At 41.2% G+C, this 15,477-nt stretch overlaps 1 protein-coding gene across 9 annotated transcripts in view; it reads right to left on the bottom strand.

Moving 5' to 3' along the window:
* GLIS3 (GLIS family zinc finger 3) overlaps positions 1-15,121 on the bottom strand; it is a 157,363-nt gene extending 142,242 nt beyond the window's left edge. Inside the window, exon 1 of one of the 9 annotated variants that reach the window (XM_038123378.1) lies at positions 14,630-15,121. In XM_038123378.1, coding sequence (XP_037979306.1) covers positions 14,630-15,030 — 401 coding nt within the window. In that variant the 5' untranslated portion in view covers positions 15,031-15,121. Of the gene's footprint in view, positions 1-14,611 lie in introns of all 9 variants that reach the window. The other 8 variants (XM_038123377.1, XM_038123376.1, XM_038123385.1 and 5 more) reach the window with 8 other exon arrangements.
* Between the last annotated feature and the right edge of the window lie 356 nt (positions 15,122-15,477).

Below are 15,477 nucleotides of genomic sequence, written 5' to 3'. Positions count from 1 at the left end.
ACAACACAGGGCCAGGACCGGGCAGAAGCATGGCTGTGGGTGGACAGAAAGTTACATCTCAGGGAAAAGAGACACAAAGACTTTGCAAAGGACTGGGAAGGACCATGCCTTGCTGCACCCAAACCCCTGCACTGGTTGCCAGCAAGGACTCTATATATATAGACCATAGGGCATTCATGAATAAACACTTTGATTTCTCTTCTTACTGATTTTACTCTGCTCTTTTTATGTTATCTCTACTTAACATCTAGCTCTAGTCTCTTCTCTAGTTATGTTAGTTATCCTAATTTTTGGAACAGCTTAATTTAGAAAAATTATGTAGGGCTTGGCATATTTGTTTTATAAAGGCCAACCAGCATTCTCCATCAGCATTAGCAACTGTTACCTCCACTGGCAACTGGAGAACTGGAGATTCCATTTCCAAAACCTTCTTAGTACTATTTAGTAGAGCTAAACCAGTTAGGGACCACAGACAAAGTAAGAAAATCTGCCAAATTTAATGATTTCCATTTTCAGTATTATCTTTGATCAATAGGAAAAAGAGAGAACATTTTGGGGCAAAAGTGACTTTGAAACTTGCCTTTCCAGTTGAAACTTGCCATTTTCAATTTGCCAGCTCCTAATACTTGACAGTGGATTTTTAGCCATGTTGCAAATTTTAATCTACTGGTGCTATTTAATCTACAAGTTTTATTCTAATGTTAAATATTTTAGTAATTAACTCTTCAAACCTCAATTCTGTAAAGGACTTTTACTAAATACAAGGTAGGAATCACCCAAAAAATATTTGCAAAGGCAAAAAGACTTGGATTCTCCTGCAAAGAATAGCAGTTCCTGCAGGGAAACTGCAGGGAAAGAGCATTATCCCACTGCCCTGCTGGAGACCCAAACATAGCTTCTTTAGTAGGCGAGAGATTTTAATCTGATGGAGCTTATTTCCCTGCAGATAAGATACAGACCGAATAGTAGTAGCAAAGCACATTGTCTATTTTCATTTTGTTTTTTTGAATTTAAGGAAAAAAGGGATAGACACTGAAAGGAAGTAAAAATGGAAAAGTATGTGATTACCTGGTATATCAGGTACTGCATCTATTCACAATTGTTTAAATCTATTTTCTTCTTCCTATTCATCTCAATTAAATTTACTAACTTTTAAGGCTTAATTTCATTAAAAAATTAACACTACCAAGGTAGAGTCAGACAAAGCAACCTTTTCTGAACGCAAAGGAATGTCTTCTGAAAAAAAACAACATTGTACCCTATCAAGCTGCCCTCAAAGCCACAGGAAGCGCTGTAGAACAATTCTGACAATGCAGATAAGATACATCAATGCACAAAGAAATCCCTTACTAGAGCCCAAATATTAATTTCTGGGTACACCGTTGATTTCAACAGGAATTTGGCTGGAGCATGACTCATTATCATTTCATGGGACTAAATTCCTTAAGCTTTTGGGCATATTTGCAAGGGGAAAGTGGAGAGGGAAAGCCAGAGCTTCCTCAGCTATTGCACACAGCTACCATGGGTCAGCCAGGATACCAGTACATCTCTCTGGCTGAAGTTCAATCACGCCAAGCAACAACAGAAGATTTGTGCCCTGGAGATGTTGCTTGGACAAAATGGACCTGCCATATGAACACTTCTAGGGGAATCTGTTAGGTAAAAATTCTCTCCAAAGATTTTGCAAGGGAAATGTTATGCAGCAAATGCTTTGTTGAAATAATTAAAGCTGGGAAAGGTATGTCTCACCTCTCAGCATGGTACTGTCCTCAGCCAAAAATGTCAGACTCACTGTTAAGCAGAAAAACCTGAGGAGCTGGTAGCCTCTGCTCATTAAAGCATAATAATCCACTACAGACAGGCTCTCCTGTCATCATTTGAAACCTCTAACAAAGTGTCATGGTTTAACTTCAGCCAGCAACTAATCCCCCACACAGCCACCAAACTAATAAAGTGTCAAATGGTTAGACTAAACAAGGATAGACTTCTCTAAAAAGCCCAGGAAACACCACTTAAACCACTGATTTTATCAACCATACAGTATCTGTAGAACTGACTAAATGAAACCTCAACAAAATGAGTTTTTAAATCTCAAGTTCTATTTCATGTATTTAGAGCTGCAACTGGAGAATATTGCCTGAACATGTGGTTTGTTTGCCTGGGGCTTTTTTGTTTTGTTTTTTTCCACAAGTGCCTATGTATTCAGCTGTATCCTGTGTCACAAGACTGAGGCAAGGGGCTCACAGAAGAAAAAAGCACATTCCCTACTCCGGCCCCAGGCCCTCCTGCACTTCATGTGAGATGTGTTCTTTACATCCCCTTCTGAGGGAACTTCTGGTCCCCCACATTCTGTGGAGATTATTAGCTGATTTACAATTCTGAAAAAATTCAACACCTAATCAGCTTCAGCAGCATGTGTAGCCCCGTGACACCTAAACCATTCTGAATCTTTCTAGAACAAATGTCTATGATACAACAGAAGGCCATGCTTGTGTCACAAGCAGAATTTAACAAACATCGGTATAAAATGGCAGTATTTGACTTAGCCCCACAAATACAACAGTTAAATGCATACCTTTATTACTGTATTTCACGCTTAGTGCACTTTCTACTGTACTTAGTGCATATTGAGCTGGTATCTCAAGTCTGCTGAAAAAACGGTGCACGCCCTTACCACTAGCACTCAAAGAAATGCTCCACCAGTTGAAGTGTAAGGTAACATGCCTGCAAACACTTCAGTGGCCTGAGATGAAATTTAGCCTGGAAGGTACAAGAGGAACAGAAACATGGGCAAAGGGACAAGCAGTTAGAAACAGGTCAGGTACATGTTAAGCAGTTTATTGTCCAAGCAAAGCCAAAGTTGAAACATGGAACTCCTTGCAAGAGTGTTCCATGCATTTATAGCTTTATAAGTTCCCTGAAAGAAAATTAAAGACAACTTTGCATTTTATGTACAGAATAGATGCCAGAAGAGCAGCTTCTCTTCTCATTGTTTTCTGTGGGTGAGTGGTAGAGCAGTTAACAGAGCAGTTAAACCAAAGCAAACAGTGGTTTTGCTTCCTGTTCAGCACCATCTAACAGGTCTGAAGCAGTAGGGACCAAATAAAGAAACACATCACTGTGGTGAAGATCATCTTACAGTACTGCCAAGGAAAGGCAATTTAGCTCTGGAAGAACACAACAGAAATACGCCAAAATGCCAAATACAACTGCAAAATTTAGCATTTGCACACTTCTATGCTGAAGTATGTACAGGACAGCTTTTTGGTAGCCTGCTCATCTATGTAAAGGCATAGACAACCTCTGTTTTATGTTCCATCTCTATAGGTGCATACACAGGTCTAAAATTAATTTTATGTTTGACATCAATAAATTGCACTTTATGCGGAGATCTCAAATCACTTTATGAATGTAAAAATAACTTTTCCAAAATTTGCCAACAAAAAGAATAGAGGCACAGGAAATTTATGTGACTTACACATATTCATAACAAAATAGTGAAATCTTAATTCACCCAGAGGAGCAGGTGGCCTCAATACAGTTTTCAAGAATTTTCAGGTACAAAACTTCCAGAATTTTCATATTTCAACTACATTTTTGTTACCAATTTCCTCTATAAGGGGTGGCTGAAACATACATCTCTCTGTATGAAAACAGATTTTATTAGTGCCATCTCCTGGTGATTAAACAAAACTGACAAATCATTAACTAGAGTTGAAGATTCTCTGAGCAAAGTGAAAATACAATAGTTTGATCTGGTTTGGTTTTCTTGTTATTAATGGCTTGACCTGAGGCATCAAATTTTCCTCACTGTGGACTTGAACGATACAGAACTCACTAGCCAATTTCAGGATGACATAAATAAGCATTGGTGACAATGGAGGAAAACCTCAAGCTGTCATCATAGTGAAAACAGGTGTCAGAAACCTATCGATAAATATATCCTATCCCTTTTATTGGGTTTGCCCTAGTCAGAAAGAATAATATTTGGTCTGGGAAAATCAAAAGAAATGTGAGCCTTACTTAAACCAACACCTTCGCTATACTGCATTTTGGATTGCTGCCATTAATTTTAAATCTCACTGTCTGAGTCCACCAAGTGGAGGGTAAAGGGTATAAGACACAGTATGAGAGAAGTTAAAATACACTCAACGCAGAATGGGTAACTGTTGGCAACATGCCTAATACTCTTGAGTGGGTATACAGTTCTTGTGTAAAGTAGCTCCTTTTTGGCATTAAGCCTTAGACTCTTCAGGGCATTTTCTAAGTTGCCTGGAGCCTTTATAACACATAGTCCAACATGCATTTTGGCATCATCAGCTTTTTTTATTTTCTTCAACATTTTGTTCTTAAACATAATTCTGAATATATAAAATAAAGACTGCAAAAGTACAGAGTCAATGTAAATCATTCCCTTCCATCCACCATTTCTGTTTAAGAGTTGCCTGAACATCATTTGTCTTCAGGAGTTGAACCTTGCCTGATATATGAAAGACAGGGGAGAAAGAAATAAGCCTAAAATAACCACTCCAAAGGAAAAACTAATTGCTGATTTAAACTCAAGGAGTCTCATGTTCACAGCTGTACCATTTTGAAAAAATCCTAGACAAGAGAAAAGAATCCACCAAGGCCCATCCTTATTGTCTACAGAACGGGTTTCCAGAAACAACTGCCAGAGCTGCAATGCCAATGCATTCCTTGTGTTGATGGATTACATGTTGTTTTTTCAAACATATCAAGGCCACCAAAAGATTTGCAAAGCTGAAAAATGTTTCAAGCTTGATAAAACTAAGATCATTATCACTTAATTTTTTTACTTAAATATCATCAATAACCAGACTTCAAAATTGCCTGGTTATTGATTATAGAAAACAACCAAAAAAAGAAAGTGAGTCTTGAGTAAAGCTTTCTGCAAAAGGAACTGCACAGAATACTGATGAATGTCTTTTTTTCAGACTGCGCCAACTGACACATAAAAACAAAAGTACTAGAGAGCAAAATAAGTATGTTAAAGAGATTTCAAGTGTGGCTCAAGCTGCTTACTGATTAACACTTCAGCATATTACACTCCTCACAGACCTGTGTGGTTATTGTACAAAAGTGAAACAAGGCTCTTTTGGCAACTGGAGACAAATTATCCTTGCTGACCAAGTTCACAGTTCTCACATAGCTTAGTAGCACTGGAGCTGTTTCTTCTTCCAGAGTCTCTAAAATCAAATAAAATGACAAGATGTATTAGGTATATAGGTCTGTCACCTATTTCCAGGATAAGAAAGAGCCCTAATGATCTCTAACAGAAAACAAGCTCATCTTACACATGAAGAAATAAGCTCATTTTACTAAAAAAAAAAAAAAAATTACAGTCACATTTGCAAGAAAGCAGAAAATAAAATACAGAATTGTCTTTATGTCAAGGAATGGACAACACTACTGAAACCTCAGAAATGGAAGATGACAGCTGTCTTTTCAACGCCTGGAAAAGGACAACAAAGGGGGTCCATGACTATCTGCACTAGTTTCTGTATTTCCTATTGAAGTTCCCCATCTGGTGGGGCAGATGTCCAGATTTGTTTTCTCAAGCTCCATTTCAGGTATATTTATTTCAAATCTTCACAACTATAACACAGTCTTCATCAAACACCCACATGCTGACTGCGCTGGTTTTAGTAGAGCAGTCAAGGTAGAACAAAAGGCCAGACTGGTTCCAAGGCTTGAACTCTACCTACATGTAGTGTCACCTGCTGCCGGGGAGAACGGGGGACACAAGGAGATGGCTAAGGCACTCACGACTGTGAGCCGCTCACAATTACTGAAAAACCTTCCAGACACACCAGCTCAAGCCACATTCACAGGAAGACCAAAAACCATGTTTTCTGGCCGCCTCTCCCCTCCCCCTGTCCACATTAGACCTCTCCACCAGGCTGTGAATGCAGTGGCTGGAGGTGCAGCAGCTGCACTGATGTCACTAACAGCACGTCAGCATGGCATTTTGGTCCCAGTAAAAATTCTTCATCAGCCAAATCCAGGCTGCAAGACTACAATATATTGTATTACTCCTCCTAAACTTCAAATGAATTGTCATAACATGCTCTGAATCTCTGTGATTCAGATTAAAAATCCATCTTCCCGAGCTGGATCCTCCCTCCCATAGTGTTCACCAATAATGTTGAGGGAAGAATCGAAAGTGAGCTCCCTAATTACTCCCGCAGCTACCTCCTGCAACTACCAACACCAGCAGGGATATGTTTAATATTTCTCAATGAACTTCAAAAATATCTTTTCATTGACTGAATATGAGAAACAATTAGAAGTGTTGACCATACTGGTGTTTTCAGAAAGCATGTGCTGTTTTCAGAAAGATTTGGGATTTTATATTACAACACGAGACATGAGAACACTCAAGATATGCCTGAACATGGTCTGGCTCACACTCACAAATCCATTGTCTTCACATAGGAATGAACTAGACAAGCAATAAGGATAGCTACTAGACTTCCTAAAAAACAAAATTACTATTCAGATGTGCATAATATGCTGATACTAATTCCTCGAATACATAACTTTTGGATATCACTACACTAGATCACAGTTCTAATTTGAACAGTTTCAAATGTATGTACATTTGAAAAATAAATTACTTTCTTAATAGAACATTCAATTAAAAGCTGGCTTTTAAAAATTGTACTATTTTTCATGACAAAACTTCGGCCCAAAAAGCTGCATTGATGAGAGATGTTGAGGACCAGTGCTGGTATCTGAAGTCCACAATATTTTACCATATCCACAGTGTTTATGTATAATCTTCCCTAATGCCAGCCCTTCAGCTGAATTTTCTACTTGCTATCCCACCAAAAAAGTTGACTATAGTACATGTGTGCAAGCTAATTAGGCCAAGAAGGAAAGGCAGAATTGACAGCATCTAGGAGCAGAGCAATCAAGCACGGCAGAAAAAAATCCCAGTTCAAAATCCACAAACCACAGACACTGAACTGGCTGATGTTCTCTTCACCTTCCCACGCTGCTCCGCACATGTAGGTGGATTAGCTATTATGTAGGGCTACTTTAAAGAGCTCAGTATGGATTCTCAGTTTTTAAACACATAATTTTGAAGACAGCAAGAATCAGGCTCTGCTTGAAGTGAAAAGCTCCTCCAAAACTATGATGTGGGGAGTCCACCTCTTTTCACTGTGCGTGCTGTGGATTACACCCACCACCTCCACCACTCTGAGCAGCAGATCAGTGATCCCAGAGGTCACACAATGAATATGTATATGTATTACCACCAGTCTGACTCAGCAGAGCACTCAACATGCAGTTAACTTTCAACTAGCTCCGGAATGATACGGGTTCAAGTTTGCAAGCCTTGCGGAAGAGGGATGGACTTCCTAAATTTTCAAATGGAAGTAGTGAAGAAAAACAGAAAATTGAGAGAAGCAGCACACTTGTAATAAAATAGGAAGTCTCTCTCCTTTTCTCCATTTTCTCTTGGATATCAACCTAATCCTTTTTAAAATTTATTTAATTTATTTCATTTTAAACCATTCAATTATCTTCTGTACATTAAATTCTCATGTCCATGTACATTAAATTTTGAAAATATTACAAAAAACTCCTCCAGAGGCATATCCTCATCTCCAGCATGACCAGAGCCAAGAAGTATTGCAAACTTCAATGTTCCATTTTGACTTCTAAGACCTAAGAGCAGACGGTCAAGTACATTTTCATCTGATGCACAAGCACTTACTCACAGAGAACCAGACTCCAAATTTTGTGAGTGTTATGCATCATTAATTTCTACAGCATAAACAGTGGTTTCAAGAAATGCATTGCAAATCTAGGGTCAAGACAAAGCACTCTACAGCATTTCCAGCCTAGACAGCTCAGAAAAGCATGACTATTTCTGCTTTCATCAGTAAGCAGCTGTTAGTCACCAGTGGAAAGGTGTGTTCATGCATCCAAGGAGTATTCCTGACAGCACTCACAAAAATTCTGGTGCAATAGAACATAAAATTACTCTCTGGATTTGCTGAGTCAAAAGGTTAGGTTACTGTGTTTATAAAGAATCTTAGGACAACTCAGTGATTCCAAGCAACTGCTGTGTAATACAAAGTAGCTGAACATAATCAAATGATGAATTTCTTCTGTGGAAAATATCAAGACATCTTGTTGCAGTGTCTCTTCCTTTGTAGGAAAAGAGTAGTAAAGAAGTGTCTGGCTCCTATCTGCTTAAACCAATACTATTTGCATATGTGCAATTGCAAAAAAAAATTGCTATTACTGATGGCAGTAGAAAAATGAGTATTATCTTCACCTCAGCATGGGAGAAAGTGTCTTGCCATTTTGACTTTAAAAACTGTGAGACTGGCAGTTCTGGGGGTTGTAGGACTTGTAATAAAGGGTCATTCTCATTTGTAACCACACATATTTTGGAATTTAGGGCAGGGGAGTGAATTGGACTGTCAACAGTGCCATTCTGTGGAGCTATCACTCCTCCAAATGTGGGCTGGCAGACAAGTTTCCAGTACCTGGGATTGGGATGCTGCTATTTGGAGATGGGCAGGGTGCTCCTGCATGAATTCTGATTGGTGAGATCTACTGTCCACAGATGATCCTAGATCCCTGAGGAATACCTGCTCTCCAATGGCTCACACTGTATGACCTCCCATTACTTTTTAAGAAGTTAATGTAATCAAAGGGGGGTGTTTTTACAGACTCATAGCTATGACTGATATCAATCCAAAGTCAGTGAGAAATCCACTGTGTAAAAAAATAAATAAATAAAAATAAATTATACTGTAGTAAGTAACAGATGAAAGAGCACATGACTGTTAATTTTGTGACTTTACTGGTTACAAGAAACAAAGTACGAGCTCTATATGGTCTCACAGGAAGAAAGAGTAAAGCCAAGCAATGACTTAAGCTCTAACACAAAGAAAACCTTTTTTCCTTTCTCCACTCTTCAAAAAGCTGAAGTTTGCAATAAGCTGCCTTCACACTATCTAAATAAGCCATAACATTAAGTGAATGCTGACCACGTACAATAAGGCAGCCAGAATTGAAAACACCCTCTGACAGGGAATTGTCATTAGGAGGAACTCATCTATTGCAATTTTTCTGCCATCTCCTCAGTCTATGCTGAAAAGCACATGGAGTAGGGAAGCACCTGACAAAACAGAAAAAATAGCAGTTCACATTCTAAAGGGTATGCATAAAACAACATGAAGAGAAAACAGCAAAACCACAGAAAAGCCTCTGTGGTCCCTCAAACTCTGTGGCACTTCACAACACAGAAGTACTGGAGGAAAGCACAGCACAGAAGCAGTCATAAACACAACTGCAATCACTTAGAAACTGAACGTTTATTATAAGCCTATAGATATGCCATAATTGAAATATAACCACATAGTAGCAAATTTTCAAGGATTTCTTTCCAATTATACCAATAAACTTTGAACTCTGACTTTTCATCACTTATGTTTTCCTATTTACATCTTAGAAGATAAGACCGGTAACGGGTTTGAGTGATCATCTCAGCCACAACCTACTCCAAGGCAGAATCAACTACATATAAACATTTTCTGACATAAAAAAGATTTTTAGGCAAAAGCCGCTCTTGTCAGCGTAAGTCAGTGGGCTAAGATACCATGCAGATGGGGTATAACTTCAGCCCTAATTCAGCTGAACAGCTCAGGTTGGATTTTCATCACTAGGTTCATCTGCTAAGCATTAAGCATATGTTTAAGCAGTTTGTTCAATCACAGACTCAGTGCCTAATTAACTTGTTCAGACAAACAAACTAAGTTGACAGCAACAAAATTGAAGTATAGTTTCAATCATGGCTTTAATTCCTATATACATTAAGGTTTTAATGAAGTGTTATGGTCTTCTTGCAGCAAAACACAGAACTGAAACTTTATCTTCAGCCCAAAATATTCAACACTGAAGCCAGTAAGATTCCAACCAGAATATTCATCACTGAATTTAATGTAAAACCTTCATACTTAAACCTTTGCTTACTCTGATTCTACAATTTCTCCATTTTCTCCATCTGTGAACAGTCAAAAACCACAAAGCATGCTGTTTATTTCACACAACTGTGCTCACAGCACACTTCTAGACTGAAAGTCTTTCAAATGTCTGCAGAGACATCTATGCATAGTTATTCACACACACTTTCCAGGTAAAAACCCATAAAAATGAAAGGCCTAAGCATGTTATCTTCAAAGGAAAGAGCAAAATCTCTAACTAGGAGAGATATGCCTTAACCACACTTAAATGGTCATAAAAGTCTTATTCTACATACTATTTTTGATTATTACATTTTTATGTTGTGGGAATAAAAATCATAAAGTACAATATAAACAATAAAAATCAGTATTACTTATTTTCATACCTGGGTGAAGCATAAATCGCTCTCTCCAATTCAGCCAAGGACAGGGAGAGCTGAATGTTCTTAAATTCCCAGAGTTTATTTTAAAAGCAGAAAGTCTCTTGCCTTAACACAGGTGATTAAATCTTTAGAAAAGGACACACCAAAAAAAAAGAAAAAAAAAAAAAAAGGGGGGGGGGATGTTTTTCTGGCAAGGGTTTATACCATGTCACTATAAACCAGCTACAAACAAAAACCGCTCTTGTCTGCAATTTTAACTACATTGGAAAAGTACAAATATAATCAAGAAAATATTAGAACATACTGAATGCATTAGATTTACTCAACAAAAGCGCCTTTAGTTTAATCAACTGAATTTTTCTACATAGGTTACATAGACCTACAAGGCTTATAAAACTGATGTTGATATACAACTTGTGTAGTTATAATGCTGGTGTCCCTTGGTATTCTTCTCTAGCAACATTATATCTTACAAGGAGTTACAGTATTCTATACCATCATATTTTCTCATTAGCTACTGTTGTGGTTTTTACACTTGAAGAAAGGCCTCTGGACTCACAATTTCCTTTCTCATGTTAGCAAACTGTTTTTTGAACCAACTGACCTGCAAGCAGAAACAAACCAAATTTTTTATGAGAGTAGAAACATGTTAAGCCATTCTTCTGCATTTTCTTCCCCTAGTCTCCATTCATATTCTACCATGAAAATGTATAACATTACATTGACATGCAAATGAATATATTATTTCTTTAAAATATTAAAGCACCTTGGAGAGCGTAAGTCTTCTAATTTTAAAAATTATTATTTTATGGTATTTTAATATCAATTTCCATCAGGAAATCAGGACCTTCTCATATTAGTGGCCAAACTGAATGACACCAAAGCACCAGATTTTCTAGAGATGCATTAAATCATATATAACTAATTAAATTAGGATATTAATTATTTTCTAAAAGTCTAACTACCTTTTGCTTCAGATCCATAAATAGCTACCCATAATAGTAAAACCCCATACACTTCTAATCAAAGTGATCTTGGAAATTGTGAGAGTACAGCACCAAATACAATAGCTTATCCAGAAATAAGCTTTGTAATCCTGAATAGGGTTGAAATTTTATGTGCTAAGTTAAAATACACAAAAATACCCCAAAAAAACAAACAAAAAACCACCCCAGAATCAATAATAACCTGAAACTGAATGGCTGTACTGACAAAGTACTTTGTTCTATCAAAGGAACAGAAGCCCTTTCCATCTTTGAATGCAGTATTTCTGTCCATCAGTTAGATGCTGTAGTAACCTTTTTGTGCTCCCACAGATGCAAAAAAACACTTATGTCCACTGCTTTTAAAATCTCCTTTTTCCTAAGCTGACATTACTCCAAGTTCCATGACTCTGCATCAATAACATTATGACAACATAAGTGCTCAAAATCCATAGCAATCATTAATAAATTCACTTTCATAAAAATAAAATTTAAATTCAAACTGAACTGAAGCCTTGGAAAATCCAAACTCCAAACCTTCAGAAAGTGAAACAAAAGAGTAATTCACAAATCTATGTCTGTAGCACAGTATGCTATATCATCTACTTTTCCAGTGCAGTTCTGAGAGTTTTAATTGGAGTTGGCTTACTGCTTCACCCACTGAAAGATGAGGTAAAATACTTTTCAATTTCAACAAAAGCTAAAAAACTCCACCCCAGAGATCAGTTTAAGGAATAGTAAATCCAGATCAGGAGATGCCTTCATGGAAGTAGTTATCAGACACTGGCATTTTGCCCATAGTGTAGCAAGCACTATCCCAAAGGAGAAGACTGAAAGACAAGGCACTGAACCTCCTATTTTTCCTTTGTATTTTTCTACTGGACATATCTCACCTCTACAATAGCTACCAGACACTACAGAAATCAAACATGAACCATAACCCCCTTCTCTGGGACTGCACATTCCAAGACTGTGAGTGCCTGCCCTCATCCCAAACATGAATATGGATAGCCAAGACTTCTCCCACGTTCCCCTCAACAATTTCTTTGGCACAGTTCCAGAAAAAATTTACCTTCTCCAAAGGCTGAGCAGCCACATGGCCACCCAAAGGGTCTGCCTACCTTTTGACTCTATTCTCCCTATCAGCCCTTCTGTCTATGCATGGCCATGGTTTTTGGAGCATCATCATTCAGTGGCACCACAGTGAATTACTCAGAAGTAGTGATATCACACCCCTGATGAGCCATTTTGGGTGGACAGGACTGTGATGGACAGTAGGATGGAACAGGCACCAAAAGCTATAGAGATGCTTCACCTCAACCTCACTGACTCCTGAAGTTTTTGTGTCTCACACCTGCTTGTGAGAAAGACCCACCCTAATATAGGTGTAAACCGCCATGCATTTTCTAAATAGAGCACACATGCATAGGAAGTGTTACAGTTTTTTCACAGTTATCTGGCTCTGGTTTGCAGAACAGAGCATGGTAATAAATTCTCCTTGAAAAGGAAAACCACATAGATATTTAACTAGGCAAGAAATAACAACTGAGAGTTTGAAATTAGGCTTGGAACAATAGGTACATTAAGAATCCCAACTGCAACAAAGGAAAACAATGTGCTTTCAAAACAGGGGCTAAAAAAATAAGCTTTTCTCTCAATTTATATAGATTATCTTCCCCACCCTCCATGTCTGCCAGCACCTCAGAACTCACACACTACTGAGAATAATAAATACATCATATTAGCATCCACTGTTTTGGTCATTTGTATCCATTTCCAGACAGTAATATGCTTGTAGTACCACAGGGGTCTTCATTCCAAACTGCAGTACTCTGAAAATACCACATTTTTCTAAGGCCCAGGTCATCAGCCAAGGAAAGCTAGAAAAGGTCACACAATCTGAAAGTTTTTAGTTCTCATGCATCATCAGAATGCCCTCTTGATACAGCATGAATAAGCAAGGAAAATGATAGCTAAAGATCTTCCACAGCACTCAAGGCAACCAGTTCCCAAATATGATTGAGTTTCTCAGAGCTAGTATAATGAAACCTACTAATTACTTATTACTTGCATCACTATAATTCCTAGGAAGATTAGTCACAGAAAGGAATGCCTTTGTGCAAGGGACTGTACAAACACAGAGCAGAGCACAGTCATTGATACTGCTGCAACTGCCACCTAAAGAGCAGCCGTAATCAGTGGACAGGATCATGTATATCCTAGTGTAGATACCATTTTTGCCAGTCTGCCTGAGAAGCCTTCTCAAGTTTATTATGTTAATCAAGATCTCCTAAGCTTCCTCTCTACTAGGACCTTAAATATCAGAGCGGTGCTACTGCAAGTAGCGGTGCTACTGCTTGCTCCAAAAACACAACATGAGCTTTCCAGGAGCAAAGTTATTCTCAGCAGGGCTACCTACAACCCTCAGACAAGGTGCTTGAAAAACCTGAGACCAATCAGGCAGCACTGAGTACCTGAGTCTGAGGCAGGCTTTCTGACATGCCATAAGTAGCTGCAGCATCCTCACCTAGCAAACAAAGGTACCTGCAAGCCCTGATTTGTGCATCTCTTACTCTCAATACTACCTTGTTCACTTTGCCTGTAATGGCTTTGAACTTTCCAGGAGTGCAAGCACAATTGCTAATGTTTGCAGCGTCAGCAATGGTGAGATCTTCAGTCCATGCAGGACGTAGGAAACCACCAAGAATGTCCGGGTGTGAGCCGACGGCAATGCGGAGGCAGAGGAATGGGGCCATGGACACCTGCCCTGCCTTGGTTCCTCGGCTCTGACCACCCTCGTGGGGCAGTGCAGGAGGCCACCATACACTGCCCGGTTGATGGCCCGGGGGACAAATACCGCCACCCTCATCACTACCGCGGCTCACCCCACAGATCTCGCAGCAAAGCATAAGCAGCTTCAACCGGGGCGAAAAGCAAACAAGGGAGGAGGGCACAGCCGTAAGCCATGAATTTCGAGTCTTTTAAGAGGCTAGAGCTGCTAGCAACATCCAGGCCGGCAGATGAAGAGAGCTGTCACCTCACCAAGCACGACACGTCTGGTCTCTTGCGGACGGGGACAGTCCCTGGATGAAAGGAAGCCCTGGGCAGGACACTGCCCGGCATCAGAGCCACGAGCCTCTGCGCGGCAGCTCCGCGGGATGCACATCACTCCGCCCGGTACGCCCGGCCGCTCCCGGCTTCCCGCCCGCGCCGCTCCGCAGCCTCCCTCCGCGGGTACCTATCTCCGGTTATTCACCAGTAGGATGACAAATCTCCCGGGCGTGTGTCTGTCCCGTCCTTCCAGACAGTGCTGCGTCCCCATCTCGGCGGCGGACCGGCCGGCGAGGTGAGTAACCGCGAACTGACGGCACCACAAGAGCGTCTGTTTTGCTTTCCCTTCTCCTCCGCCCTCCCCGCCCTGACACGGAGGCCGTGAGCCGCCGACTCACCCTCTCCCCGCCGGGGCCGGCGGCGCGGGGCTGGCAGCGGCTCCGGCGAGCAGGGCAGCGGAGGGGCCGTGCCGCGCCGCACGCCCCCGGGCGCGGGCAGGCTCGGCGGGGCGCGGCGCCGCCGCGGGGCTCGGGCACTCACCTCCCGCCTACCCCGCCGGCAGCGCGCAGCTCCCGCCGAGCGCGGCCGCCCGTGCCCCGCTGTCATGTGCCCGCCGCCCCGCCGTTAACCCTTCCCGCGGCCCGGGCTGGCCCCGCCGAGCCGCGCCTGCTCCGCCACGCGGGGGGAGCGGCGTCCCGCCGGCAGCGGCCCCGCCGCGCCCCCTGCTCCGAGGAGACGCGTGGGGCGCGGGGGGACACGGCTGCGTAGGGGCGGGGGTAGCCGGGGGTCTGGCGGGTGGTGGAGGGGGCTTGATGGGGTGGCCATGTAGGGGCTGGAAGATGCCGAGGGGGAGGCTTCGGCGGGGGTGGCGGGCTGCACAGACGCTGGAGGGGATGAGGGAACGGAGGGGCGCGCTGGAGGCCAGAGGTGTTTGCAGTAGGGGAGGCGGGGGTGTTTTTGTGTCTGTGTGTAACGAGACCGGGGGGAGCTGCACCAATTCTGAAGGAGGAACGTCTAGAAGCTCTAGGGGCTGCAGGCTCCCTGGAGGATGGT

Source organism: Motacilla alba, chromosome Z (genome assembly GCF_015832195.1).
Source record: "Motacilla alba alba isolate MOTALB_02 chromosome Z, Motacilla_alba_V1.0_pri, whole genome shotgun sequence".
Lineage (NCBI taxonomy): Eukaryota > Metazoa > Chordata > Aves > Passeriformes > Motacillidae > Motacilla > Motacilla alba.
The sequence above is the reverse complement of the archived record's forward strand: the minus strand, read 5'-3'. Positions and strand labels throughout refer to the sequence as shown.